This window comes from Artemia franciscana, chromosome 19 (genome assembly GCF_032884065.1).
Source record: "Artemia franciscana chromosome 19, ASM3288406v1, whole genome shotgun sequence".
Classification (NCBI taxonomy): domain Eukaryota; kingdom Metazoa; phylum Arthropoda; class Branchiopoda; order Anostraca; family Artemiidae; genus Artemia; species Artemia franciscana.
Genome location: NC_088881.1, coordinates 20,288,311 through 20,315,596, shown reverse-complemented (window position 1 = coordinate 20,315,596; position 27,286 = coordinate 20,288,311). Strand labels below are relative to the sequence as shown.

The 27,286-nt window shown below is 36.8% G+C and overlaps 2 protein-coding genes across 12 annotated transcripts in view; one reads left to right on the top strand and one right to left on the bottom strand.

Annotated features, from left to right (window-relative positions):
- Positions 1-613: 613 nt before the first annotated feature.
- On the bottom strand, positions 614-19,974 carry LOC136039400 (ubiquitin-like domain-containing CTD phosphatase 1). 11 transcript variants are annotated; one of them, XM_065723109.1, is made up of 3 exons: positions 13,850-13,910; positions 12,238-12,410; positions 614-1,702 (listed from the first exon to the last, which is right to left on the bottom strand). In XM_065723109.1, exon 3 carries the CDS (start codon positions 1,695-1,697, stop codon positions 708-710), a length of 990 nt encoding a protein of 329 aa, XP_065579181.1. In that variant the 5' UTR covers positions 1,698-1,702; positions 12,238-12,410; positions 13,850-13,910; the 3' UTR covers positions 614-707. The 11 variants fall into 11 exon arrangements, with proteins under 11 accessions (XP_065579181.1, XP_065579187.1, XP_065579180.1 ...); XM_065723115.1 differs by having other exon boundaries at positions 614-1,698; XM_065723108.1 differs by having other exon boundaries at positions 12,238-12,507; positions 13,850-13,909.
- LOC136039397 (V-type proton ATPase catalytic subunit A) overlaps positions 14,105-27,286 on the top strand; it is an 81,360-nt gene continuing 68,178 nt past the window's right edge. Inside the window, exon 1 of the mRNA XM_065723097.1 lies at positions 14,105-14,208. The gene's annotated coding sequence lies outside the window, so the exon portion shown is untranslated. The remainder of the gene's footprint in view (positions 14,209-27,286) is intronic.

Sequence of the window (27,286 nt, the reverse complement as noted above, 5' to 3'; positions counted from 1 at the left end):
AATCGTAAGGATCATTGCTCTTGTGACTCTTCTGCTATTTGTCTTCTCTGCATCGCCTATCGCGCTTCTCAATGTTCTTGGCATCTTGCTTGCTTGCTTTGCTTCGCGCATTCTCATGCTATCTATAAGCATATCTTCTCTTCATCTAGTGATTCTTCTGCCAGTTGTCTTCTCAGCTTCTAAAGTTGTACTTCTTAATCTTCTTAGCTCTCACTGGCGCATTTCCCCTTACAACCTCTCTGTGATTTCTCAGGCCCGTCGCACGTCGATCTTCACTTTCTTTTTGCATTGTCCATCTTCTTAGCTGGGGTTTTCATTTTCAAATACTCAAACATTAAATATTCAAAACACATGCTGGTATTTACAAACTTTATTATACTCTTATTGATTTTTATTTCTTTCAACAAGTTTCAACAAGATGTAAATACGCAATAACATTTCCTGTTGCCATGTTCTGGAATAAGACATAATTAGTTGAAAGTGCTGAAAATGAAATTTTGGCCGTTTTACTTTCGTTAAATACTTTGAGATCCATCCTGACACAACTCAGATTGACACAAGTAAAAAAATATACATAGATGAGTTACTCCAATGCAATGAAAAATGAGCGTAATTTGTCAATTTTGACTAATTTAATATAAAAATCGGTTATAAAATAAAAACATATGGATGAATGCTTATCAAGATAAAGCTGTGGAAAAAAAAAATCAACGTTTTGTCTTTTCACTCTGTATATACTCATACCACTCACTGTGTTCTAAAACAGAAAAGTCGTTTAAAGTAGCAATTTTCACTAAATAACTAGCAAGATGTACCAATTCCCTATCTTTATCTCTGTTTAAGTGGCTTTTTCGAAAGGCCTTAATTTTAAGGCCATTCTTAGGATTCAAAAGAAAATTTCGCCGCAAGTCATCAATTATTACCGTGTTATGAGGTCCATACTGAGGATATTTCCCCCAAATTACTCCTAATGGTTTCACATCAATTACCCCGTATTTTTCACTGTGTACAGAAACCATCGCTCCTGAATCCAGGAAAAACATTATTTTATAGGCTGGATTATCAAGGACTCCTAGAAGCCTCATTTTTTCAACAATCCACTTCATGCTTGTTGCTGACCAGATAATAATGTCATAATATTCATAGGCTGTTGCAAGAAATTCGTGCAAAAATGGTCTCATAAGCTCGTTCGCGCATTCAGCTACTGACCTATGATCAAACAATGTGTAGTCAATGTCTAAAACCAAACACCTTTTCCCTTCCCGTGGAGGATTCATGATTTTGACTTCATAGTTTGCAACTCGTTTAGCAACTTTTGCCAAATACTCTTCTCTATTTTCAAACGCAATTTCTTCGCTGATATCAAAATCGTCAATTATATTTGTTTGGTCAACTTTAATTTCAGTAATAGTTTGTATTTCCTGCTCTAAGGAGCCAACCATCATGATTTTTGTTCCAGCTTTCAGCTGCAACAATGATAGTAAAACATCATCATTAGGTGTTTTCCCTTTGTATTTCAAATTCAGTAGTTTTTGACGACTTGGATGCACGCCAGTCAATTCAAAAATCTGAGCCTTCAAATCAGAAACTTTGGTAGTTGAAGTGACGCTCTCAATTCTGTATTCTTTTCCAGACCACTTTACAACAATACTGCTAGTCGTGGTAGAGGAAGTCTCTACATCCTCAGTAGCTTCCATTCTACCTGGAAAAAAAGTCATAAGTTTTACTTATAGCTGTATACATGGCTGAGTTTGCCAATAAGCCATTGGCCAAGGGCTGACTGAAACTAATGCGTTAAGTTTTACTACATAAAAGACATCTTATGGCTATTCATAATCAAAAATGATCATAATTAATTTAAAGGAAGCCAAAACTCCAATCCTGAAAAGATTTTTGAAGAAACTAAATTTCAACTACAAGCATATAGTGACGAATACAAAAACTCTTAGGCTTGATCAATCTTGATCAATCAGATCTAGCACAAAATCGCGGAGTGGGGCAATGTGACAAAGGTGTCAATAATTGACGAAATTTACAAATCTAACTCGAAAAAAGGTAAAAAAACACGATAGGGCACCAGAAAAAATCTTGCTCTACCCCTGGATCCGCCAGTGACTATTTGAAGCATGTTTCCATAATAATGAGGTTTAATTCCCATTCCAAAACAACAAAATTAACCGAACAACCATTTAACATAGCTGTAAAATTAAGTTGAAATCTGGCTATCAAAGGTATCTACGTTTATCTTTTTAATTAACTAATTTAAAGAAAAATTTCCGAAAAAGAAGTTTTTCAAAGAAAAGTAAAGGCCATACTAAACTTAAGATCAACAGAAACAAATACCTGTTAAAATTCAAACTAGAAACGACAAGAAATTACTATTAAAGAATAAATGAAACCTAAACGAACAGAAATTAAACAAACAATCATAGCGAAAAAATTACTAATATAAATGAATAAATTACAAGAAATTACTATCAAAGAATAAATGATACCCAAAACGAACAGAAATTAAATAAACAATCATAGAAAATAAACATACAACAGGTACGAATATAAATGAATAAATATATCTTAAAACGAGTGAAACTTAAATTAAATATGCAAATCAAGCTTGAAACGAACAAAAATCACTATAAACAAGGGTTTGGGTTTTGCCTCCCCTCACTATAAAAGTCTGAAACATACTGCATCATTGGTACTGTACTGAAAACAAATTATATTACATATAATTATTTTGTACTAATTACAACATCGAAAACAAACATAAAAACTAGAGTAGAATTATCCCCCGGGCTCTTGGTTAGATGCCCTCCGGGGGAAGGGGGTTATATCCCTTTGGCCACCCCTGAACTTTATACGACCTGCCCTTTGGTTGCCTGCTAGTTGCCCTTTGGTCTCTTCTGAATCTTTAAAAGTGAACTAGAACTTTCAATTTCCAATCAAATGAGCCCTCTCTAATAATTATATGGGTATCCCTTCTATAAGAAAAATATATGCCCCTAGAGAATAACTTATAACGCCTTCCCCCAGGCCCTAGGATGTTGTGTCAAACCCAGAGTTTTTATTATCTGATGTTTGGACTATTTTAACAAAATGGCTATCTAAAATTTTATCGGATGGGTTTGGGGAAAAGGGGCTTGGGGGGGGGATACTTGCCTTCCGATCACTTTTGACTCTTAAAAATTGAACTAAAACTTTGAATTTCCAATCGAATGAGCCCTCTCTGAAGTTTATACGAGCATTCCTTCTATAAGAACCATATATGCCCCAGGGTCTAACTTATAACAACTGCCCCCAGGGCATAACTCACAACGCCTGCCCCCTGGACCCTGGGGGGTTGTGTCGAGCTCAAAGTTTTTGTTATATGGTCTTTAACTTTTAAGAAAATGGATATCTTGAAATTATTATTTGATGTATTTGGGAAAAAGTGCAGGGGGGAGGGGGCTAATTGCCCTCTGATCTCTTTTGACTCTTAAAAAGTGGACTAGAACGTTCAATTTCAAATCAAATAAGCCATTTCTGAAGTTGATACGAGCATCCCTTCTATAAGAACCATATATGCCCCAAGGGCATAACTTACAACACCTGCCCCTGGGCCCTAGGGGGTTTGTCGACCTTGGAGTTTTTGCTATTTGATGTTTGAAATATTTTTAACAAAATGGCTATATCAAAATTTTTGTTGGATGGGTTTGGGGGAAAAAGGGCATGAGGAGTTGCCCTCTGATCTCTTTGGCTCTTAAAAAGTGAACAAGAACTTTCAATTTCCAATCAAATGAGCCCTGTCTAGAGTTTATACAAGCATCCCTTCTATAATCCAACAGGGCGATTAGCTAGACGGCTCACAGAATTGAAGCCAGAAGAATTTATTTCACTTGTAAGTATAATAAATTTGTGTTTTATATATTGCTTTAATTTATTTCGTTGTCGTTTTGCTGTGGTATTTTTATGGGTTTTCTGTGTCCTTGAAAATGTTGCTAGTAGCCAGCCCAGTTGGACAATAGATGCAATAGAGAGACGGTTAGATAATTGATAGTCAGAAATAACTTTCACCACTTCAGCAGAGAGATTGTAGGATGCTGCAGCATGATCTAGATTAGAAGTTTGAGCAGAATTGTGTCTATATGTAAAATTGCCATCTTTTGCAAGAACAGTCAAATATCCACCAAATATACTTGTTATTATTGGCATACAAGCTGATTGAATGAATCCTTATTTATGATAGGTCGCAATTAAAATCAGCAACAATTATGCTGAGCAAACCTACTCGTTTACATTATCTAAACATGAACCAAGCTTTTGAACAGAAAATGAAAATAATTGATCATTACCATAATCTGTTGGCAGACACACATTAATGAAGATACAACACCCAACCTAAATTGCAGGAAAACAATCGCCCATCTTAAATAAACTAGAACAGACACCTGAATGTGCAAACGATGCTAAACCTCCCGACAGTCTACCCTTCCTATTTAACATCTTTGCAGGAACACAGAAGGATGAAGCACCTTCTACTTTTAGTAAATTCACACTAAGCTTAGTAATAAAATTCTCTTGAATAAAAATAACAGAATATCTAGAAACAAGGTAATTTAGCACTGGTAGTTCATTCACGCTCTACTAATGTTCCAAGATAGAAAGCACATATCCATTTATTTACTTGGCTGCCCGTTTATTGGTTTGAGCGTTGGCAGGGCTTTTGACACTAACAAGTGTGACCAGAAATTTTACATGTAAAGCAGAACATGTTCCAAACACATGGATCATCCCTGGTGGAAGAGTGCTCCTTGGAGCCACAGCAAGACCACATTTCTGCATTCTTACAATCAGCCACTATATGTCCTTGTTGATGGCAGCTGAAATACTGCCTGGGAATTCAAATTCTTTGATTCAATAAATATCTACTACAATCCAAAAAAAAATCCCAAAGGGCCCCTTTTTTTGTTAACTGGAAAAAAAAAAATTAAAACTACATATTAAGTATTTGCAGGTTACTGAACTAGGCCTAGACAAAAATAAATAAGAATTACTTCTCATAAAAATGCTCTCATGAAAAGAATCAATCTCCACATCATCTAACACCAACAACAAATCACACTTTATCATCAAGATAAAGAACCAAGACAATATATTGGAATGTTATGATGTTAAAAAATGTACCAACATTTTGACCAGCGAATTCAGACAATTTGAATTGGACAGAAATTATACCCAGGAGTAGAAAGCATGAAATTAGGTGATATAGAATGTGTTTACTCAGGCAGGAAGAATGGGGTACATAGATAGGGAGTAGGGCTCATGACAAATAAGGAAACTGCTAAGTCTTGTTTAGGCAGGAAAGGTATTTATAATAGAATACTAATTGCTCATTTTATGACTAAAGATTTCAGGGTATCAGTTATGGCATTATATGCTTTGTTGAACCAACTGACAGAGATACTAAAGACTCAGATGAATTTTACTTACACTTACAGGAGCAAATAGACAGGGTCCCAGGTAGAAATATAGTGTTTTTACTAGGAGTTGTGAATGCCCAAGTTGGTAGAAAAAGGGATGGATGGTATCCTAGCCTAGGTAAATTTTATTACCTTAAATCGCATTTGCCAGCGAGATAAAGTGGTAGATTCTCCTGTAGGTTCTCACTGGTGGTGAGTGATGTAATTATGTTGGCTTAGCTTCCCAGTCCAGCCTCCACTCAGCCCTCTCCCAGTCCCTGTTGACTCCAGCCTTGAAGGAGTGGGGAGTCTCAGCTTGGATGGTAGACTTGGATAGGCTTTTACAGAGGGGGACCACCCAAATGGAAAAGAAGCCACGTCGTTCCCTTTTCCGACATCCAGGCAGGTGAAGCTTCAGACTGTGACCTCTTGAAGTGTTAGCCAGGGAGGGGGGGTGAAGATCTGGTTCAGGTGACCAGGTTTGAAAATTTTGCATGCCATGACGTGAGGATTAGAGGTCTGAAAGACCTTAGGCGATCCTGGTAAGGGGCATTATTTAAGCCACGGACCAGTTTGGTTGATCTCCTTTGGACACTTTCAAGGGCTCTTGTGTCCATTTTATTTTGGGGAAAGGCCAAAGTCAAGCCAAACTCAAGGTGGGGATAGACAAGGGATTTATAAAGTTTTGTAACCACACATAACTTTCTGGTTACAAAAGAGCGTTTAATGAGTCCGAGAGGTCAATTAGCTTTTGCAACCTGAGCCTGAGTGTGGCTGTGGAATTTTAAATCCTTGTCCACAATGACGCCTAAGTCTCTCTTCTCAGCAACTGCTTCCAACCAATCACACCCTATATGGTAGGGATGGTGGGGGTTGTTGTGGCCTAAGTGCAGTACCTTGCATTTAGTTGCATTGAATTGTAGGGCCCAAGTTGATGACCAGAAGGATAGCCTGTTGAGGTCTAGCTGAATGCAGGCTCTTTCTTCTTCAGCTTCAGCAGGCCCAATGAGCTTACAGTCATCAGCATATAATGTTAAAAGGTTGCATAGATAGGTTGTACAGTTGTTAATGTATATGCTGAACAACTTTGGCCCATGGATGGTTCCCTGTGGGACACCGCTTATGACCAGGGAAGTGGAGGAGAAAACTGGATCGCCATTATCAGTGTATATCATGACATGCTGAGATCTTCCAGTTAGGAATGCTCCAGTATGTAGGAAAAGAAAACAGTACTGGTTACAGACTTTTGCAATTTTGTATACATAACAATATAATTATAACCAATATGGTGTTTGGTCATAAAATGGCCCATAAGTAGACATGGTATTCACATCATGGTAAGACATCAAACCTTATTGATCATGTTATAGAAAATGAAAGACTGGCAGGATCAATACAAAATACTAGGGTATATAGAACTGCTGTTATTGATGTTAAAAGTAAAGATTACCATCTAGTAGTGTCTAGGGTTAATCTAAAGCTGGAATTTCAGAAGGGTAACTACCTCCCAGGAAGTTATGATTTTGGGAGACACCAGGATGAGAATTCGAGAGAAACTTTCCAAAAACAGCTGAATACTAAACTTGATAGTTTAAAATTTGACAATGTGGAAGATGGTTGGAATAATTTTAGAAAAATAGTTTGTGAAGTTGCTAATGGTGTCTTAGGGAAGAAAGTTAAGACTGCAGCTAAGAATATTAGTGAAAAAGATCAATGTTTAATGAAGAGAAGAAGGGGCTTGTACAAGTTATCTGAGTGATAGATCATGTGAAAACAAAAAAAAATGTAAAGAAAGTGGAGAAAGCATTAAAATATGAACTAAGGAGGTGTGAAGTGAGGCCATGGATAAAATTTCCAAGGATCTGGAAGATGCAGCTACATGGCATAATAGTAAAATATTGAACTGGCATGTTAATAAATTGAGAGGGAGTAGTCAATCCAGACTTGTCCCATTTAAAGATAGGAACAGGGCCACAATTATTAATATGGAAAGAGTTAAAGAGAGATGGTTGGAACATTTTAAGAATGTACTAAACTGAGATACATTTTCAGGAGAAGATATGAAAAAGATAAAAAGTTTGTGATACCTTGGATGTGAAGGAAGATTTGTTTTGTGAGGGAGAATTAGTGACAGTTCTAAAAGGATTGAAAAATACTAGTGATACAGGTGCTGATAGTGTGGTAAATCAGTTTATTAAATATGGTGACTCTGAGGTTAGAAATAAGTTACTGAGGATTATGAACATGATTTTTGAACAAGCAGAAGTACCTAATGATTTTACAAAAACCTTAATTAAACCACTGCATAAGAAAGGTGATAAGAGTGGGTGTTGTAATTACTGAGGCATTGGTCTGGTCTCTGTAAGTATCAGTTTACTTAGTAATATGAGATTGTTTAGACTGAGAGTCACTGTAGACAAATTTTTAAGAGAAGAGCAGTATGGTTTTAAAAAAGGTGGAAGATGTGTCAACCAAATTTTCTCTCTTAGGATAATAACTGAGAAGTGCCTTATATTTCAAACACCTTTGGTCCTTAGTTTTATGGATTATGAGCAAGCATCTGATTCTATTACCTTAAATCGCATTTGCCAGCGAGATAAGGTGGTAGAACCTCCTGTAGTTCTCACTGGTGGTGAGTGATGTAATTACGTTGGCTTAGCTTCCCAGTCCAGCCTCCACTCAGCCCTCTCCCAGTCCGTGTCGACTCCAGCCTTGAAGGAGTGGGGAGTCTCAGCTTGGATGGTAGACTCGGATAGGCTATTCCAGAGGGGGACCACCCGAATGGAAAAGAAGCCACGTCGTTCCCTTCTCCAACATCCAGGCAGATGAAGCTTAAGACTGTGACCTCTTGAATTGTTAGCCAGGGAGGGGGTGAAGATCTGGTTCAGGTGACCAGATTTAAAAATTTTGCGTGCCATGATCACATCTGCTCTATATCTTCGATGGGTGAGGGTTGGAAGTCTCAGAGGTCCTAGGCGATCCTGGTAAGGGACATTATTTAAGCCACGGACCAGTTTGGTTGCTCTCCTTTGGACACTTTCAAGGGCTCTTGTGTCCATTTTATTTTGGGGAAAGGCCAAAGTCAAGCCAAACTCAAGGTGGGGACAGACAAGGGATTTATAAAGTGTTATAACCACACATGACTTTCTGGTTACAAAAGAGCGCTTAATGAGTCCAAGAGCTCGATTAGCTTTTGCAACCTGAGCCTGAGTGTGGCTGTGGAATTTTAAATCTTTGTCCACAATGACGCCTAAGTCTCTCTCCTCGGCAACTGCTTCCAACTGATCACACCCTATATGGTAGGGATGGTGGGGGTTATTGTGCCCTAAGTGCAGTACCTTGCATTTCGTTGCATTGAATTGTAGGGCCCAAGTTGATGACCAGGAGGATAGCCTGTCGAGGTCCAGCTGAATGCAGGCTCTTTCTTCTTCAGTTTCAGCAGGCCCAATGAGCTTATAGTCGTCAGCATATAATGTTAAAAGGTTGCATAGATAAGTTGTGCAGTCGTTAATATATAAGCTGAACAACGTTAGCCAAAGGATGGTTCCCTGTGGGACGCCACTTATAACCGGGGAAGTGGAGGAGAAAACTGGATCACCATTATCAGTGTAGATCATGACACATTGAGATCTACCAGTTAGGAATGCTCCAATCCAATCAATCACATCCTCGTGCACCTGGTAAGCTTTAAGCTTCAGCAACAGGTATGAGTGTTCAACTTTGTCAAAGGCTTTGGCTTGGTCAAGTAAGATAATGTCAACCAGTTTACCCATATCCAAAATTTTAGTTGCATGATCATATGACTGAATAAAGTTGGTATCGATTGACCTGCCCCTGCGAAATCCATGTTGTCTATCACTAATAAGTGTATTTTCTTCTAAATAATTCATTAGAGCATGGTTAATGATACCTTCCATGACCTTGCAAATGGCTCAGGTTAGGCTTATTGGTCGATAATTTCCTGGGTTATCCTTGTCAAGTTTCTTAAAAATTGGTATAATATTTGCTGTTCTCTAATCATTTGGTACTGACTTTTTGGCCAGGGACATGTTGAATATTCTGGCAAGGGGGAGGGAAATGTGAGCAGCAGATTCTATCAAAAGCCGAGGGTGGAGATTATCAGGTCCAGCAGCTTTATTGGAGTTTAAACTTCTTAGTATTTTAAATACATCTTCTTGAGTAATCATTACAGGGAAACTTGCGTTGTGTACTGTTACAGGAGGTATGGTTGGGAGTGTAATGTCAGGTGGCTTAAAGGTGAAGTTTGTGCAAAAGCTGGCATTCATGCAATCATCGATTTCTTTTGGGCCAGTAGTACTGGAGCCATCTGATTTTTTTTTAGCATGTTGGTGCGTCGACGGGAAGGGTTGTTGGCTGTAACATAACGCCAGAATTTTTTGGGGTTTTTCTTTGACTCGTTTGCAATAGATTCTTCATGGTCTTGGATAACTTTCCTTGTCATGTTTCTCAGCTTGTTTTGGAGCATGGTGTATTTGTTGTGATGGTTGTCACACTTGCATTTTATGTATTTATTCCATGCTCTATTTTTCTTTCTGATAATTTTCTTAATATTCCTGGGAAGGTATGGAAGAGTCTTTGGTTTATCTGACCAATAAACCTTTGTATGCTTCCTACATGCACCTTGTAAAGTAGACTTAAAACGATTCCAACTAAATTCAATGTCTGTCTCATCTGATAATCCCTCATCCCAATTTATATTAGCTAGTTCTTCATGGATCAAAGCGTAATTGGTAAAAGTTCTCTTAAGTTTATCATCACGACTATGGTTAATATTAATGTCATTCATTATGCATATGTGGTCACTTGCGCCAATAGCTGGAAGGTAACAAGTGGAAGTAATCCTCTCAGGGTCATTTGTAATAAGGAGGTCTAGTAATGATGGTTGTTGTGAATGTCTAAATCTAGTGGGTTGCATTATTATCTGAGTTAGGAAGTTGTCAGCAAGGGTTTGGGTGGTTGTGTAGGAGGGGTTATTAGGGGGTGAGTACCCAATACCTTCAAACCAATGAACTTCTGGCATATTAAAATCACCATAAAGCACAAGTGATGAATTTAGATTACATAAGATCTGTATTAGGTTAGAAACTGCTTGGTGAGAATTTTATCTACCTTAAATCCAAGCCTAGTGTAGATAGCCACTCCTCTTCAACACAGGTTACTATCTAGGTTGCTCAGGAGTAAGTATCCAGGGATTTGAATATGTGCGTCAACCAATTTGGTCAATGAGTTCTTAGGACACACCTCACAAACACAGAAAACATCTACATCCTTTTCATAAAGTAACACTTTTAGTTCTGAGAGTTTTGGCACTAAAGAATTATCTGTTGATAGATAATTCTATTGATAGAAACCCTTTAGCCACAGTCTTATCCTTATATTGTATATCAGACAAGTACATTAAAGTGATTGGTGCTAAGTAGAAGAATAATACTGCTGCAGTTAAGGTAGGAAATGAGGTTAGCAGCTGGTTTTATATTAAATCAGGAGCTAGTGGGTTGTGTTCTATCCCCCTTTATATGGATCATTTTGATGGACTTTGTCTTAAGGAGCACAGGAAAGGCAATGGGAGACCACTGAACCAAATGCATAGGAAAAACTCTCCTGGACTAAGATTCTGCTGATGATTTAAGCATCCTAGATGAAATTTGAGCAAAATGAATGAACTTTAGAGGTTTTGCAAGTTTAAGATGCTAGATTAGGTCACAAAGGCTAGGGATAGGTGAAGATAAAAGGGTAATGTTGGGTAACAAAAAGATAGATCAGGTGGGCAGCTTCACTTACCTTGGTAGTATTATTAGTAAAGATGGCGAGAGCAGTGAAAATGTCAAAAATAAAATAGTCAAGGCTCAGAGTATTTTTTCACAGTTAATAAAAAGTTTGGAAGAATAGGAAGATAAGTCTGCAAACCAAGATTCGAATATTGGAAGGTACAGTGATGACAGTAGTTAAATATGGCTCTGAAGCATGGGTGTACCAAAAAGCAGATGAACATTTACAGTGTTTTCAAGAGAAATAGCCTATAAATTGTTCTGGGTACCCAGCTGACTGACTGTATTTCAAACAGTAGGCTGTACAAAAAGTGTGGTCCAATCCTGCTTTCTAGGGCTATAACAGAAGAAAGGTTGAGATGGCTAGGGCATATTCTGCAGATGAAGGATGACAGACTGCAAAAGATTGTCCTTTTTGGCAAACTTTCTAGGGCTAAATGGAAAGCAGGTTGTCCTCATCTGGTGTGGGAGGATGTCATAAAGAAAGATTCAAAGTAAATGGAAAGTTCCTGGGAGGGTGTAAAGAGGGAGGCTTTGAATAGATTGGGATGGAGGAGGAGTGTGTGTAGCTGTGTTGGCCTCAGGCAGCTTGGTGCTGTGGTGAGTTGTTAGTAGTAGTAGTAGTATTTCCCTGGAAGGTGTTGGTGAAATACAGTCAAGCCTAGATAAGTCCCTTCACATAAGGAAACATGTTAAGAAAACAATTATTAGTTCATAATATGCAGAAGAATCATGCTTAATATGTTTTGTAAGGGGAGAACCTTTATCTTCACTTCTGTCATTGCTGTACAATTTTTTTTTGCAAATTACTGAAAGATAAGCATGGATTTGATAAGCACTTTCTCTGTTTTCATATACAGATTAAACACCATCAGTGCATCTAATTATTGCTTGTATTGCCTATTAATAGAAAAATAGTGACAAATTAGGTTAGGCTAGAATGTGGTAGAAAAAGTGTAAAACAATGAAAGAAGTGAAGATAAAGGTTCTCCCCATGCAAAATATGTTACCTTAAATTGCAGTTTGGAGTAATCTAGGATTTCTCCTTGTAGAGCTCCAGAGTTGATGATTTGAGTTGAATTCAGGAGTCTCAAGTGATCAGGTGCACTCTGCTGATCCATAGCTTCCCAGTTGAGTTTACACTCTCTAGAGAACCTCCCAGCATCCAGTCTTCATTAGATGTCTATAGATTCAAAAGTATCAGCTTTTACAGATGGTTAATTCCAAGTGTTGATGATTCTTTTAGAAAAGATTTGAGTAGGGACACTGAATAGGGTAGGCTGTATAACAAGTTTCAACTGATGACCTCTAGTTCTTGAGTTAGGACTGTCAGTGGGAAATAATGCAGGGAGTGGTAACTATGAGACCTCTAGTTCTTGAGTTAGGACTGTCAGTGGGAAATAATGCAGGGAGTGGTAACTATGAGTATTCTGCATATTATGAAGTACAAATTGTTTCCTTCACATGTTTAATTATGAGAAAGGGCTTATCTAGGCCTGTACCAAGGTATTTTGAAGTATCAATGGTAAAATTCTAGTTAATTGACTTCTTGCTATCTCAGAAAGGGTTTAGGTTAGGAAAATGAAACTTTCAGGGATGGGTCTACAGGCTAAAGTATGTCCTGGGAAGGTGTTTTAAAGTACCCACCTCCAGTTGTTTTCCCTCTAGAGGGCCCTGAAATTTGCCTACATGACAGGTCTATACCTATTGAAATTTATTGAACATTTTACCTTAATTTTCAGTTACTAGTTGCTTTTTCTCTGCCTTTGGTTCTGAAAATGCAATTTCTGTTATTTGAGTAGAATTTTGAGCCATATCAATGTTTTGTTCAAAATTTAGCAAATGTATCTGCATATCTTTAAAACCTTATAAAATGGGATTGAGCTAAGTTATGAAGCTGAAAACAATTTAGTTGTACTTCAATTAAGCAGAAGATCTATTTTACAAGGTTTCACTTTTATAACACATATTTTTAAAGGTCATCAAAGTTCAGGGCCCTCTAGAGGGAGAAGGAGTGAAGGTAGGTACTTCAAAATACCTTCCCAGGACATACTTTATCCTGTAGACCCATCCCTGGAAGTTTCATTTTCCTAACCTAAACCCTTTCCAAGATAGCAAGAAGTCAATTAACTAGAATTTTGCTGTATCAACATCTACTCCTTTTCCCTCTAGAGAGCACTGACCTTTGATGGCCTATGAAATCATTGTATATTATAAAAGTGAAAGCTTTCAAAACAGATCTTCTGCTGAAATGAAGTAAAAGAAAAGTATTTTCAGCTTAATGTTTTTGACAAATCCCCATTTATTATGTTTCAAAGATCTGCAAATACCTAAATTTGGGAAAAACCCATTGTTGTGGTTTAAAGTAACAGGAATTGCATTTTCAAAACTAAAACCAGAGAAAAGAAACTGAAAACCGAAGATTACAATAAAATGATACTGTTCTTGAACAGTATAAATTTTATAAGCTAATTGGTAGGCTAGGCCTAAGTTCTATTGGATTGACAATATATTTATTTTATGCTTCTAGCAACCTTTGGCATGTTCAACTGAGCCTATCTCAATAACTTATTGAAAAGTGTAATTATTGAACTTAACTGGAAGATCAAATAGATTTCTTACAAAATAAAATAGACCTAGGCTAAAAACAAATCTTGCAACCCAACTCCCCGAAGAATTTTCTATCGATAGAAGGACAAAACGGGTGCGTTTGTTTACTTGTCCGATTACTAATCTGATTAATCCAAGCGTTTTTTGAGACACATATGACGTCAGAGGTTAGTCGGATTATCCCCACAAACGCTCAGGATTACTTGTCCGTGGGCTAGCACTTTATAACCCCCAAATAAAAAGATTATTTGAGGATTGTGACGTCAATGCTATATATTTTTTTAAATGGATAAACATGTGAAATCGTTAAGTCTAGAGAAAAGACAAGGAAACTGTAAATAATAGAAATAATCTTAGCTTTTCAGTGACCTGTAAGTAATCTTATGCATATTCCTTAGTATCTAAAGGGTTTTTGGTGTTCTAGGCCTGTCTTGCATAGGCTAAGCTTCATAAGGAGTCAGAAGAAAAGTTTTTTTGTTATTAAAAAGGTTGATTCTTAGGGAGGCAGCTATCACATTGGTGAGTTAGTCAAATGTTACTATATCAAACAGGCCTAGTTTCTAAACCATCCTATAATTATTAGTTGGAAAAAATTTAGAATGATTAGGCCAATACCTATAGCCTTTTATATAGTCTATATTTGTTGAGATTGCTATTTAAGCTGGATTTTTAAGATACAGTAGGGGTAAAATTTTACTTTAGCTACTTTTGGCTATCTTTGAAAGAGGTTAGGCTAGGAAAATGAAACTTTCAGGGATGTGTCTACAGGCTAAAGTATGTCCCAGGAAGGTATTTTGAAGTACCTACTTCTACTTCTTTTCCCTCTAAAGGGTCCTGAAATTTTTGGGTGCCTTATTTTTTGGTTATCAGTTTCTTTTTCTCTGGCCTTAGTTCTTAATTATTCTGGCCTTATACAACTCCTGTTGATTGAGCAGAACTTTAAGCCATAACACTGTTTTTTTCTAATTATAGAAATAATCTTTTATGCCACCTCATTATAGGTTAAATATATGGCTTATATTATTTATTCTCCATGAATTTTTGTTTTATTTGATTTCATTGATGTCAGTTGCTTTCTGTTAAAAATACATTTATTTTTTTACATCAAGCTTCTTCTTTTGTGAAAAAATTTGAACTGTTTTTCTTTTTATATATTGTATAAAATGTAAAGGAATACCTGGCCCTTCATTTCACAGATTCAACTGAAAGTATTTGAGGCATCTTACATCAAAATTCATTTGACACATTTTAATGTTTTTTTTTTAGATGACATAGGACACCATTAAAGTTTTGCATTTGCTTTGCTAAAAATTGTCTTAAAAAGTGCCAAGTTTAGAGAGTTATGTTAATATTTTTCTTGCTGATGAGTATAATTTTTTTTAAATTCCTTCTGTTTAAAGAATTTTAGAGAGATTCTGAGCCAACCATGGGTATATTGTTGTTACAAATGATTTTTCTCAAATGGGCTTGTGGAAAACAAGTAGAACATATAATTTCTCTTTTTTTATTATTTCAGAACCAGAATATCACAAAACTAAGCATTAATATTGCTGATTGTACCTTAAGTAAATACAATCCCTGATGGAGTTTTGTTAATACCTGTTTAAAAATTTATTTGTCTTAATGAAATACATATTGTTTGTGGGACAGCAATGAGCAACTATGACTTGAGTTATTTTTTTTTTTTTTCAATATTTTCTTTTTTCCAAATAATTTTTGTTCTCTGGTGACATTTGTGTTCCTTCCTAAGTGGCTGGTACTCTAGGTTGAGAATCCTTTATCCAAAGGGCACAGGTTTAATTTCTGGCATTAGCAGTTTATTTGGTTTGGGACGAAGGTCAGTGATGTAACTCTGCAAGTTCAGCCAGAATTGGCCCAAACTTAACAGGTTACCTAGAGAAATCTGGGGTCAGTAAGCAGGAAGGACATGCAAAAGCATAGGATGACTGGCCCCTAGCTTCCTATTGCACTTCCTGTCTAAAGGATTACCTGTTCCTTTACTAGGCTTCTGACTTAGCCATAGGAGCTTTCTTTTAAACCCATTAAATATAAGTACAAAGGAAGAAATGTTAGTAAGGTGGTCCTTCCTTTTCAATGAATTTTTGATATACAGACAACAGTGTAGGTCATAAGAATTGGCTGGTGAATGTTTTGCAAGGTTAAAAATTTAGGGCAATTGCTCAGGTTGGCAACTGAGCACAAAAGTAAAATTTTGTGAATGGTTTTTCTTTGTGAATGTTATATTTATGTCATGTCCAGAATTTTCAAGTTAATCTTCATTGTTTTTTTTTAATTTCCATGGCCCTAGGACTTTAGTGTATTAAAACCTACCTATGTCCATCCATTTTCTTTTAAACCGAGAGGAGTTCTATGTTTCCTAGCTTCAATAAATTTATATGCAATTTTGAGACCAGGGTTACAAAGTAGGTCAAAACTTGCAAGTGGAACTATGATATGACTAATTAATTTGTAAGAAATGTATATCAATTTAAAGATTAAAAAATTATGTAGAAAACAAACAAGACAAATAAATAAAAGTATCCCTTTACAGCCATTTAATTAAGTGTAACAAATGTAGATTATCCCTAAGATTGAAATGAACAAAGCTTCAATTATGAATCTGTTTTCTTTAAACAGACTGAAGGGACAAACCTCCAAGCTATGACAAATTCAATCTCACTTTTGATCTCTTTCCTTTTCAATAGGAACTTTCTTTGGATTTTTTTTCAACCAAGTAAAAACAGTAGGGACATGATCAGGTATAAGTGACCTTCCACTAAGCCTACATACCCAGGGGAAAATTGTGCAGCTATACTAATAATTGGTAAATTTTTTGTTGTTCATATGTTTGATTTACAAATAAAGTGAACATACTCCTTGATGCCCTTTTTTATTTTTTACAAACATGATCCTCATTTCTCTTCTCCCACAACTGTACTAAGTGGCGTGCCCCAGGGCACTATTCTTGGACCAACACTTTTCAACTTCTATATTAACGAATTACCCAACCTTCTTTCAAATCTTATTACCCTTTACGCTGATGACTCAAAACTAGTTGGAAAAGCGGCAACTCCCTCTGACCAGCAATCAATTCAAACAGATCTTGATAGTCTAGTAAGATGGGCTAACATGTGGCTTCTGACTTTCAATGTTGACAAATGCCATGTAATTCATTTTGGCAAAAATAACAAGCATCATAAGTATTTCCTTCAAGACAACTTCCTTTCTGCTGTTTCCAATGAAAGAGATCTTGGGGTTATTGTAGATCACCAATTAAAGTTTAGCAGCCATGCTAAGTCTGTTTCATCTTCTGCAAATTAAACCCTCGGTATCATAAAAAGAACCATCTCCAGCCGACACCCTAGAGTTCTTATGAAGTTATATAAGGCGCTTGTACATCCACGCCTGGAGGTTGGAATGTCATCAGCAGCCCCTTTCTTCAAAAAAGATAGGAAGTTGCTTGAGGATGTCCAGCGTCGTGCCACTAAGATGGTTACCAACATGAATAAATTTCCATACGAAGAAAGACTACGTCGTTTGAAGCTGCCAACGCTGACATACCGACAGAAAAGGGGTGACATTATTTTAACCAAAAAAATCCTCTCTAAAAATACCCTTCCCGGTCTCTTTGCACAGCCCTTGCATTCTGGTACTAGAGGACATTCTTTGAAGCTCTCCATGCAGCGTTCCACGAGTAGACATAGAAGCCACTTCTTCAGCCAAAGAATCATCAATATGTGGAACCAGCTCTCTGAAGAAACAGTTTCTGCTACTTCAATTGACATGTTCAAGTCCCACCTTGATAGGGAATGGCTCTGCCAGGAGTTCCTTTACAATTGGGAAGCTGCAGAGTCCTCCACAAGAGTCTAATCTAACAGCCACAATCTACACCAAACGAATTCTTTTTTTTCTCATGGAGCATCACAAGGATGGATAATCCTTATATCGCTCCAAGCTGCAATTTAAGGTAATTTTAAGGTATGATAAGTGCTTCAAGTACAAGTTTTTGAGCTCTTGAAAATAACCAAAGTATACTCAAATAGTTTTTGGGTATAAGAAAGCTTAAAACATTGGTCTCAAACTTACTGTTTCATTATTAATCCATTTTTTACATGTTGTATAATCTATGAGCACTGATTTTCCACAATTAAGTTGGATTAATAAATTTTACAATATTATGCTGTATTTCTTCTTCTTTGATGCCAAATTTTCAATTAAGGTATGTGTTTTTGGTCATTTTTGACAAAATAATGTATGTTTTTCACTGCCAAAATTTGTTGGGTTAAGTAAGGTCAAAAAGTGCTTAAACTTGAACTAGCAAAATAAGCAATTATTATATTTGTAAAGAACATACAAAAAGGCATCAAGTGGTATATTCACTTTATTTGTAAATCAAAATGTGAGCAACAAGAAATTCACCTCTAACATGCCTAATTTGCAAACATATAGCCCAAATTATATATTTCCAATGTTTTCTGCCACCTGTTACTTGTTTTTCCAGTTCTTGTTTTGCCACAGTTGCCTCAATTAACAGGTATAAGGGTTGAGGGATAGATTGGCAGAATCAATAGAAAATATGTAATTTCAGCTATAGATTTCCATATTAGGAGGGTTGGGGCTAAAGTAGAGCAGGGCTGCATGTAGAAAGCTATAATTATTATGTAAATTACAAAGAATCATCTTTTTTTAACAGGTTTTCTTCTATAGGTCTACAGGTCCTTCTCTTGGCTTATACCACATCAAGCATTATATAACCAAAGAAGAATAAGTAGCAAAAAGCTATATATACATAAGCACATGTTATTTAACAATGACTTCTCTAGTGCTTAACTATGACCCCTTAGTAATATTAACAAGAAACAAGGGTAAAACTGGTGCAAACAGTATTACTGGCTTTCATATAAAGTGAATATACTGCTTGATGCCTTCTTATATGCTCTTTACAAATATAATAATTTCTTCTACTGCAAATTCAGATTTAAGCACTTTTTCACCTCTTGACCTCTTAAAAATGACCTATAAATGGAGTCATTACAAATCTGTAATAGTTTAGAAACAAATTTGGGCTATATATTTGCACATCAGGGGGGTGGGGGTAAAGCATAGCATATATTATATATGTAAACTATCCATTGCTGTTTTTTTTTTTTATGTGTTTGTGCACATCAAATTTTAATGAAAAGAGAAATCACCAGTGCAACAGCACACACTTAAAAAATTCAAGCAATGGTTAGTTTACATATTTAATATATGCTACACTTTACCCCCATCCCCTGATGTGCAAATATATTGCCCAAATTTGTTTCTAAACTATTACAGATTTGTAATGACCCCATATATAGGTCATTTTTAAGAGGTCAAAAAGTGCTTAAATCTGAACTTACAGTAGAAGCAATTATTATATTTGTAAACAGCATTACAAAAGGCATCAAGTGGTATATTCACTTTATATGAAAGCCAGTAATACTGTTTGTACCAGTTTTACCCAATGGTAAAACTGGTGCAAACATAAATAGGTAACAGAAAAAGTGAAATTTAGTGTAAATGACAATCAGGAACTGGATCAAGGGGGCCAAAAACAGGGCTATATAATTGGAGTTCAAAGAACGTGGTGATTTTTTAGTGAAAAAAAAACACTTCCCTGGCTAATTTAGGACTTTGAATTAATTAGCCTACCAAAATTTTCCTATCCTATGCAATTGAAATAATTTTCCCTTTTCAGAGCATTAAGACAATTTATCACAATAAAAAATATCCAAAGCATCTTGAATGGAATGACTTAAAAAGGCAAATGACAACCACAATTTGAAATCTTACAATTAAACTTCTGGCCACACAAATTGTATTAGGCTACCCAGCTCTGAAATAATTGCTGAAGCTGTATTTGCCTGTAAAATTTGAAACAGGCCCAAAGTCCTAGCCTCTTCCTTGTCAAAACTTCACATAGCATTAAAACAATAATTACACGTGACCAATGTTGTTATTATTCGCAATTAATCTTGCCGTTTTAAGTGACACGTGGCCAGACAAGTATTTGTTGCTATCTTTTAGGGGTTAAACCTCGATTAGTAAAAATCCCATTGGACAAGTAAACAAACGCACCCGTTAATGCTAACCAATGCTTCCACTCCACTAATGTGGGAATAAAATATGTTAGTGCCGAAAAAAAGAGAAGAATTATAGTAGGACACAATTCGGAAATAATCCAGTTCCAGTTCCAAAAATTGTAGGGAGGTATATGGACTAACAATAAGTCCTTTCACCTCTTTGGCTTCTTCTCCAGAAAAAAAATAGCCACTAGAAGCGCTATTCTCCTCCAGTCTGCAAACAATGAATATATGCAATTATGAACAATAATACACTGTTATTGATTGTGGGAAGTGCGAGTACCTGAGCTACCTGTCCCCAGCAGTTTAAGGCCACTAGGCCGGCCGGTACCAATACGACTCTTTCTACTCATTCCCGCTCTCTTCTGCACAATCAAAAACTATGGATAAATCACGTCCTTTTAAAAATTGACTTCTTCCAGCTTTAATCTTTATTAAACAATATTTCTCTTCTTTAAGGTATCAATTGCTGCCTTAAATATCTTACGATCAATTTCCCATGGCAGGTTAGAATCCAGGATAGCCGTATAAGTATTTGGAATCTTAGCCAAGGAGCAGAAACGCTTAAGAGCAACAGTCTCCTCACTATGAGCCTGGCAATCAAATAATATATGCTGGATTGTTTCCTCTGCTGTAAAGCAGATTCGGCATAAAGGGGAATGATGTAGCTTCCAATTAAATAACAAGCTATTTAGAAATAGGGCACCTGATTTCAGCCGGTAACATAGCACTGTATTTAATCTTGTATGAAATGGAGATAACATTAATTTACTTTGATTAACTTTGGATCTTTGCCTGATAATATCTCGTGAATTGAGGTCAGAGGAAGGACTAGGAAATAGCATGGAAGCCTTTGCTGCTAGAGAATCAGCCATATCATTATATTTGATGCCTTTATGACTAGGAACATGTTGAAAATAAACTTCATTTTCTTTGATCTTAAGATTAAGAAGCTGTCTTCTAATATTATATAAATCCTTGTCATTAGCAATTCTATTAATATTTTGGATCAATAGTAATGCTGATTTAGTGTCGGAGAGACAGAGTATATTTTCAGATTCCATGTTATAACTTATAAGTGCATCCAAGGCCAGGCGGATGGCACATAATTCAGCAGACAAGATAAAAGATCCCAATGGGAGAGGAGAATAGATGTTCAAATTCAGGGATGGGATACATGCTCCTGTTCCAGCTCTTTCCCTCTGAACAGATCCATCTGTATATATTTTTCTATAGTTGGGGTAAGCCTTTGAGATGTGTTCAGCCAAAATAGTCTGGATCTCGTAATTAGGAATCAAATCTTTACTAATAGAGATAAGTTCTATTGACAGCTTGGAGGACTCATTTCCCATTGGGAGGTACTCAGTAAAGGGATATGCATAAAGCGAATGTTGATTCCAGTTTGGGACCTCCGGTTGAAACTGATTCCATGATGAATGGGCATTGGGACAGGCTGACTTCTCAGCAAAGGTATGTGCATATACAGCATGCTTGGCTCCATAAGCCTAGATTTTCGAGAAATATTTTATCCTTAGACTGGATGCTCTTTCACTTAGGGACACCAATCCCGACAGTATTCTTAAATTTGACAGAGCAGTATGCTTATGTACACCCAAAGCTATTCGAATAGCAAAATTTTGTAAAGATTCAAGGATTTTGAATGAGGATGGAGGACGAGCTGAAAAAATTTTAATCCAATATTCTATATTTGAACGAATATATAATTTGTAAAAATCCAAAATAATTTTTGGATGACATACCCACTTACTTCCAGCAAGTCTCTTTAGAATACAAAGTCTCTGAATAATCAAAGATTTCAAAGAATTAATATGTTCATGCCACTGCATTTTCGAATCCATTAATAAACCAAGTAACTTCACTGAATTGCAATATGGGATTTCCCTTGAGAAAATTGTCAGTGGATTAGGAGGATCTGCAGTACCATTAGTAAATATAATGGCTTTAGTTTTATTGATTGAGATTGGAAAGCCAAATGCTAAAGAGAACCTCTGGACTAAATTTATATCCTGTTGAATAAGGCTTTGAAGAAGGCCAATATCCCTTCCCGACTTGCAAATAATCAAATCATCTGCATAAAGGCCAAATTATGCATGAGATACTTGAAATTCAGAAACATACGAGTTGAGTAGAAGAGGGCTCAATATTGCACCTTGAGGAAGTCTTCTCGCAATGGGACATTGCTCACCTCTAGACTGATTTACTTGAACGTAAAAATATCTATCAGTTAGAAAAGACTTTATAAAACTTATAAAAGAATACGGGAAGTCAAGATTTATTAGGATTTCCAATAATTTATTGTGAACTACGTTTCCATAGGCATCCGATCAGTCAAACAGAACAGCCGTTGTGACATGTCTTATTTTAAGAGAGTTACAAACATCAATTTCTAGCCGGGCAATGTTGTCTAAAGAGCTATGTTCTTTTCTGAAACCTGTTTGTTCACTAGGAAAGAGATTGTTGACTTCAGCAAACCACTCAATTCTTGATAAGACAAGCCTTTCCAGAACTTTACTAAAGGAAGGTAATACCGATACAGGACGGTAAGACTTAAGATTACTAGACGAATAAGAAGGTTTTAAAGCTGGAAATACCTGAGCAATCTTCCATGCATCTGGGAACTTTTGACTTGACCAAATAAGATTATAAAGACTTAAGAGGGCTGTATGAACCGCCTTTGGGGACTCAAGAATCCACTTCATATAAATACCATCATAACCTGGGGAAGACTTGATGTTAAGAGAATTAAGTGCTACGCAAAATTCATCTTGGGAAAAAGATTTCATCAGAGTACCCTTACAAGAACAGGTAAGAGGGAGATTATAAAAATGAGGTCGGATGGGATGAAAATCTGAGCAATTATTTTTAAAAATATCATACAAAATATCAATAAAGCTGACCAAAAAGGAAAACCGAGTCAAATTGGAACTAGCAGGTAAGATAAAGAGGACACTCTTACTACTTCTTGTTCCCTTAGAATCTAGCTTGCCCATACGATGAACATCCAGAACCTCCAGCATTTCCCCCTTGTTGTTCATAAGACCATCTTTCAAGTCATCAGTTGACAGTTCCAATGGTATGTTATACAGCACTATGTTCTGAGAATTTTTCAGGTTGGTTTCCACCATTCAGGTGTAACAGGGATATTGCCAATTTTATGTAGGCTAAGTGCTTTGCAGGCTTCATTTCTGTCTAGAAACATAACTGTTAGTGAACCATCTCTGTTTACATTCACAGTGAAGCTGCATCTAAAGCTTTGAAAATATTCATTCTAATATTAGCAATATTTTTGATAGAAAAAGATTGATCTTTTACTGTTGGAGTAAAAAGGATAATGGGTTTGTCCTTTATCTCCACAGCTGTGACTGAGTTTGAGAGTCCAATTATTTCAGGAGGACTCATATAAGGCTTTTTTCGTTTCTGTTTTCTGCCCACTGTCTGAAAATCCTCATTTGGCAGGTTATCAGTTTCAGAGATCGGGGACTCAGAGACAGTAATCATGGTTTCATTCAGACTATCATCATCGGATATCGGAGATACAACAATAGGAATATCCGCTTCTGATAACCAATTAGATGATTGGCCCCCTTCCCTGAGGGGGCTAGAAGAGCTAGGAAACATTAAGTTCAGGAGAGGGAAATTCCAGAAACTATAACTACGCAATAAATGAAAAAATATAAAATGCAGTTATATGAAAAAGCAAAAGACTCCTTCTCAAACAAAAGGAGTAGCAAGAGCTTTAGTTCCTTTCACTCAGAAAGTAAATGAAATCAATAATATGGATTTTCATCAATTGGTTTCTTCTTTTCTTAATTATGTTATCGTGCTTACAATTTGAACAGGAATAAAAAAATGATTCTTACTTTATATTACTGTTAATGCTAGTTGGAAACACCACTACATTCGTTAAAAAAAATTCCCGAGTCAACAAAGAAAAATCGAAAAGTTATAATTTAGCTGCTTCACGAAACGTCAGCTGTTCATGAAATATTGCATATAAACCTTTTGGTCACCCTGGATGCACTCTGCCATTTTGATAAGCAGAACGCAGCTAAACTCTTTTGGTTTAGCGTAATAACTCTTGTTATGATAGAAAAATACAGTAGTATTGTAGTGGTAGTCGCTATCCTAGTAGTAGCAGTATTAATATCAGTGGTCATAGTCGCAAGTAATAGCAGTTGTACACACAAAATTTTTCATTCTTAGTTTTAAGCTGTCTCACTGGCAGGCAGAATTAGTTGCAGACGCTGTTGTAAGTAGTCGTAGTTGCATATGGCCACCAGTAGCAGTCGATTTGTATTTGTACTTGCAGTTGTCAGTTGCAGTCGCAAGCTAGCGCAATCGCAAGCTTTTCCTGTGGGGTGTGGGGGACATGTCATCCCCATAGGCATATCTATTGACCTTTTCACTTATTTAAGCACAGTAGCTATTTAATAATTTTGATAGGACACATCTAAAATTCAATTCAATTTTTTCAATTCAGTTTATTAATATAATATGCATAACAAATAAAATACACTGGGTCACCACGGAGAGACAGAGCTCGTGATTGTGGCGACCCCATCAATATTTATAACATAAACAATATTAGTTGAAGATCCAATACCCAAGTCCACGGCCCACCACACAGAGCAGAAAGACAAAATAAAAATCACAATAACAAAACAATCAAACAAACGTGCACAGAGAATGACATCATGAGCAATCAGAGACGATGAATTAAAAAAAAAAGTCCACAGAGAAAAAAAAGATTAAAAAAGATTAACGGTGAAAAATGGTGAAAAAATTTAAAAGTTCGTGTCTTATTATATTAAATGATTTAGTATCATCATAAACAGTATGAAATTTTCTCCATGCACTTATTACCATGTTCCTTGGTGAAAATCTCGATCGCTCCGTTATAAATCGAGAAGAAATACGCTGGTCTTTATGCCGAGTCTCATAATGATGAAGTTCGCCCTTTCTCCCAAGCATATCAATGGACTGAAAATAAACTGGGAGCATTTGACGGTCATACTTAATTTTAAAAAGCACTGAAGAAGAATTACATAGACAAGAAATAGGAAGAATATGCATTAACAAATAAAGAGTTTCTGTCGTCGTCTTACCAGGGTATGACGAACGTGATGGTAAATACTTATGTAAAATCCTTAGAGCCCGGTTTTGCACAATTTGTAACGGTTTAAGATGGGTTTTAAATGTTACCAGATAACCAATAGAATAATATGATAAATGGGAATGAACTAAAGAAAAATATAACAATCTTAATATTTCATAAGGGAAAAAATGTTGCAATCTATACATGATTCCAACTCTTTGCTTATTATCCATTTTTTTTTACCATGTTGCCCTCTTTGCATGTGGAAACCTTCGTATTCCACCTCCAATAAAGTACGAGTGGGCAATGTGGTTATGCAAAAGAAGAGATTGGGATGGTTCGGGAAACAGTCTTTGCTCTCAGCAGTGGAAAGGCTTTCTCCTTGAAGGTCCCGAATAAGCTGTAGAGAAGTGCGAGCAGGCCATAGTTGACTCTCCTCAAAGAGGATATTCTCTCAAAAAGGATCCTGGGGGCCAGCAGGGACATTCCTTGATTGAACACTCAGTATAAGAAGGCTCTTACAGTACATCAAAAGGCAAACAAGCGATGGCTACTTTTAAAAAGTGAAGAGGACAAGATTGCGTTCATCAGCACGCGCAAAGATGTAGTTCATGTGATTCGGCATTCCCGGGCTCTGTATAAGGGGAAATTTGCCACCAATGGTCAGCATACTTTGACAAAAATTTGGTGGAGAATTGTCAAAAAGGCATTACCATCATCCAAGGGGGCTTTAATTCCTTCTCTACAGACCAACGGGAGTGTGGTACAATATTCACAGGAAAAGGCTGAATCTTTTGCAAAGGCTTTTGCCGAATTTTCGAGTCTGGATGAAGACTGTACAGAATTGGCAAGTATCTAATACTGAACCTGTATTATCCTGATTCGTGTGAATTTTTCTACCCATAGGATCCTTCACATTTTGCGGCATCTTGATGTGACCAAAGATCCTGACAACATACCAAATGTTGCCCTCAAATCCTGCACTGCCGAACTAGCTGGACCATTGTCATTGCTATTCCAGATTTACTTTTGCTCCGGAATCTTCCAATAAACAAGAAAATCTGCCCATTTTATACCTTCCCCAAAGTCAGCTGGCGAGTCAACGAGCATGTACTCCTATAGCCTTATTAGCCTCCTCTTATGCGTTGGCAAAGTCTATGAGAATGTCTCCAAAAAAACATTTCAACAGTTCCTGAATCAAATGACCTTCTTGGCGATGGCCAATATTGATTCCAAAGGAAACACTCAATATTAGGGAGCATAATGGCCCAACATCAGGAGTAGATGGAACTTCTGGCAAGGGAGTTCGACATTAAGCTATTGTCATTTGACATCCCCGAAGCTTTCAACGGAATATGGCCCCGAGGCCTACTAAAGAAACTCCATGCGCACGGTTCTCGGGGATACGTGTTAGAGAGCCGTCTTTCCGATAGCTCACAGCCGATTGTCCTCGACAGGTTTATTTTCCGTGAATATTAAGTGAAAGTAGGAGTTCCCAGGGCAGTGTCTTGAAACCTACACCCTTCCTTATCTATATTAATGAAATAGAAGAAAACCTTGCAAGCCCTCTACATCATTTTTTGACAATACCGCGACACAGTCAGAAATTCTAAAACACGAAGACCCAAAACAAGCCTCCCTTTCCATACATATGGATCTTCATAGAATTGAAAAGTGGTCTAACACATTGATGATCAACTTTAATGCATCGAAAACAAAGGAGCTTCTTATTACCCGATTGAAGGTACCGCGTGAACACCCCAGTTTTGTTTTCAAAAATGAAACTATAAAGAGAATAGACGAGCTTCGTCTACTGGAGATTCATTTCTCCACCGATCTGTCGCGGAATAACCACCTTGATCAGGTGAGAGTCTCCTGCGCAAGGAAGCTTGGGCCACTCTTCGCTGCAAAAACCTTCTTCCATCCAGCTCGATTATTCCACTTTACAAGTCCCGTATCAGGCCAACAGCTGAATATGGATGCCTGCTTTATTCTGGTACCCCACAAACGCTGTTACTATCGCTCAAGAAGATCCAGAATAGGGCAAACAGGGCGAGCTGCACCTTTATATATGACTCGCTCCAGCCTCTGAATGAAAGAGTTTAATGTAGCTCCGATGGCTTTTTTCAACAAGTAAATGAATTTGCCTCTCTCAAACGAGCTCTCTTTCATTGTTCCCCCTTTGTCGAACCGACTAGGCAGACGAAAAGACACGTAGTTTGGTCA

What these genes read in the sequence shown, in the direction of transcription:
- LOC136039400 (XM_065723116.1), bottom strand. Translation starts at nt 1,697, where the DNA reads ATGGAAGCTACTGAGGATGTAGAGACTTCCTCTACCACGACTAGCAGT.